The sequence below is a fragment of the Microtus ochrogaster genome, chromosome 19 (genome assembly GCF_000317375.1).
Source record: "Microtus ochrogaster isolate Prairie Vole_2 chromosome 19, MicOch1.0, whole genome shotgun sequence".
NCBI lineage: Eukaryota > Metazoa > Chordata > Mammalia > Rodentia > Cricetidae > Microtus > Microtus ochrogaster.
Genome location: NC_022021.1, coordinates 7,857,798 through 7,858,407, shown reverse-complemented (window position 1 = coordinate 7,858,407; position 610 = coordinate 7,857,798). Strand labels below are relative to the sequence as shown.

Genomic DNA, 610 nt, shown 5'->3' with positions numbered 1-610 from the left:
CCCCTCTCTCCTACCTCCCCTACCACCTTCCCGGAGAAACAGGAATGCAGGCACTGACAAGAATAAGCTGTGGTACGCCTCGCTGTCCCTGGCGACGCTCATCATGTACTCTGTCGCTGTTGGGGGCTTGGTTCTGATGGCCGTGTTTTACACACAGAGGGATGGCTGCACTGACAACAAGATCCTCCTGGGAGCGCACGGTGGCCTGTGCCTGCTAATCTCTCTGGCAGCCATCTCGCCCTGTGTCCAGAATCGTAAGTGTGGGTTTTCTTTTTTTCTTTATGTATTTTTCCTTTGTGATTTTGAACACACACAGTGGTGCCTTTTTTAAGCCCAAGTCATTCTTTAACTTCCTGTGGATGTTAAGGTCTCATCTTCATCTCCATGGCTATTTGGAAGTGATGGCCAGGTTTACTTTGTGTCCAGAAAGATCTGAACTTAAGGCAATACATAGGAGAGAGACAGTGCACTATGGGGAGCCGTCCCATGGGAATGGGCTTAGTCTGTGTGAAGCAAGAGACCCAAATTGGAGCACCGGACGGAAATCTCAAGGTCCAAATCAGGAGCAGAAGGAGGGGGAGCACGAGCAAGGAACTCAGGACCGCGAGGG

General features: G+C 51.0%; 1 protein-coding gene across 1 annotated transcript in view; it reads left to right on the top strand.

Moving 5' to 3' along the window:
• Nucleotides 1-610, top strand: part of Serinc5 (serine incorporator 5) — a 95,544-nt gene that overhangs the window by 70,665 nt on the left and 24,269 nt on the right. The window contains exon 6 of the mRNA XM_005356499.3: nt 43-254. Coding sequence (XP_005356556.1) covers nt 43-254 — 212 coding nt within the window. The remainder of the gene's footprint in view (nt 1-42; nt 255-610) is intronic.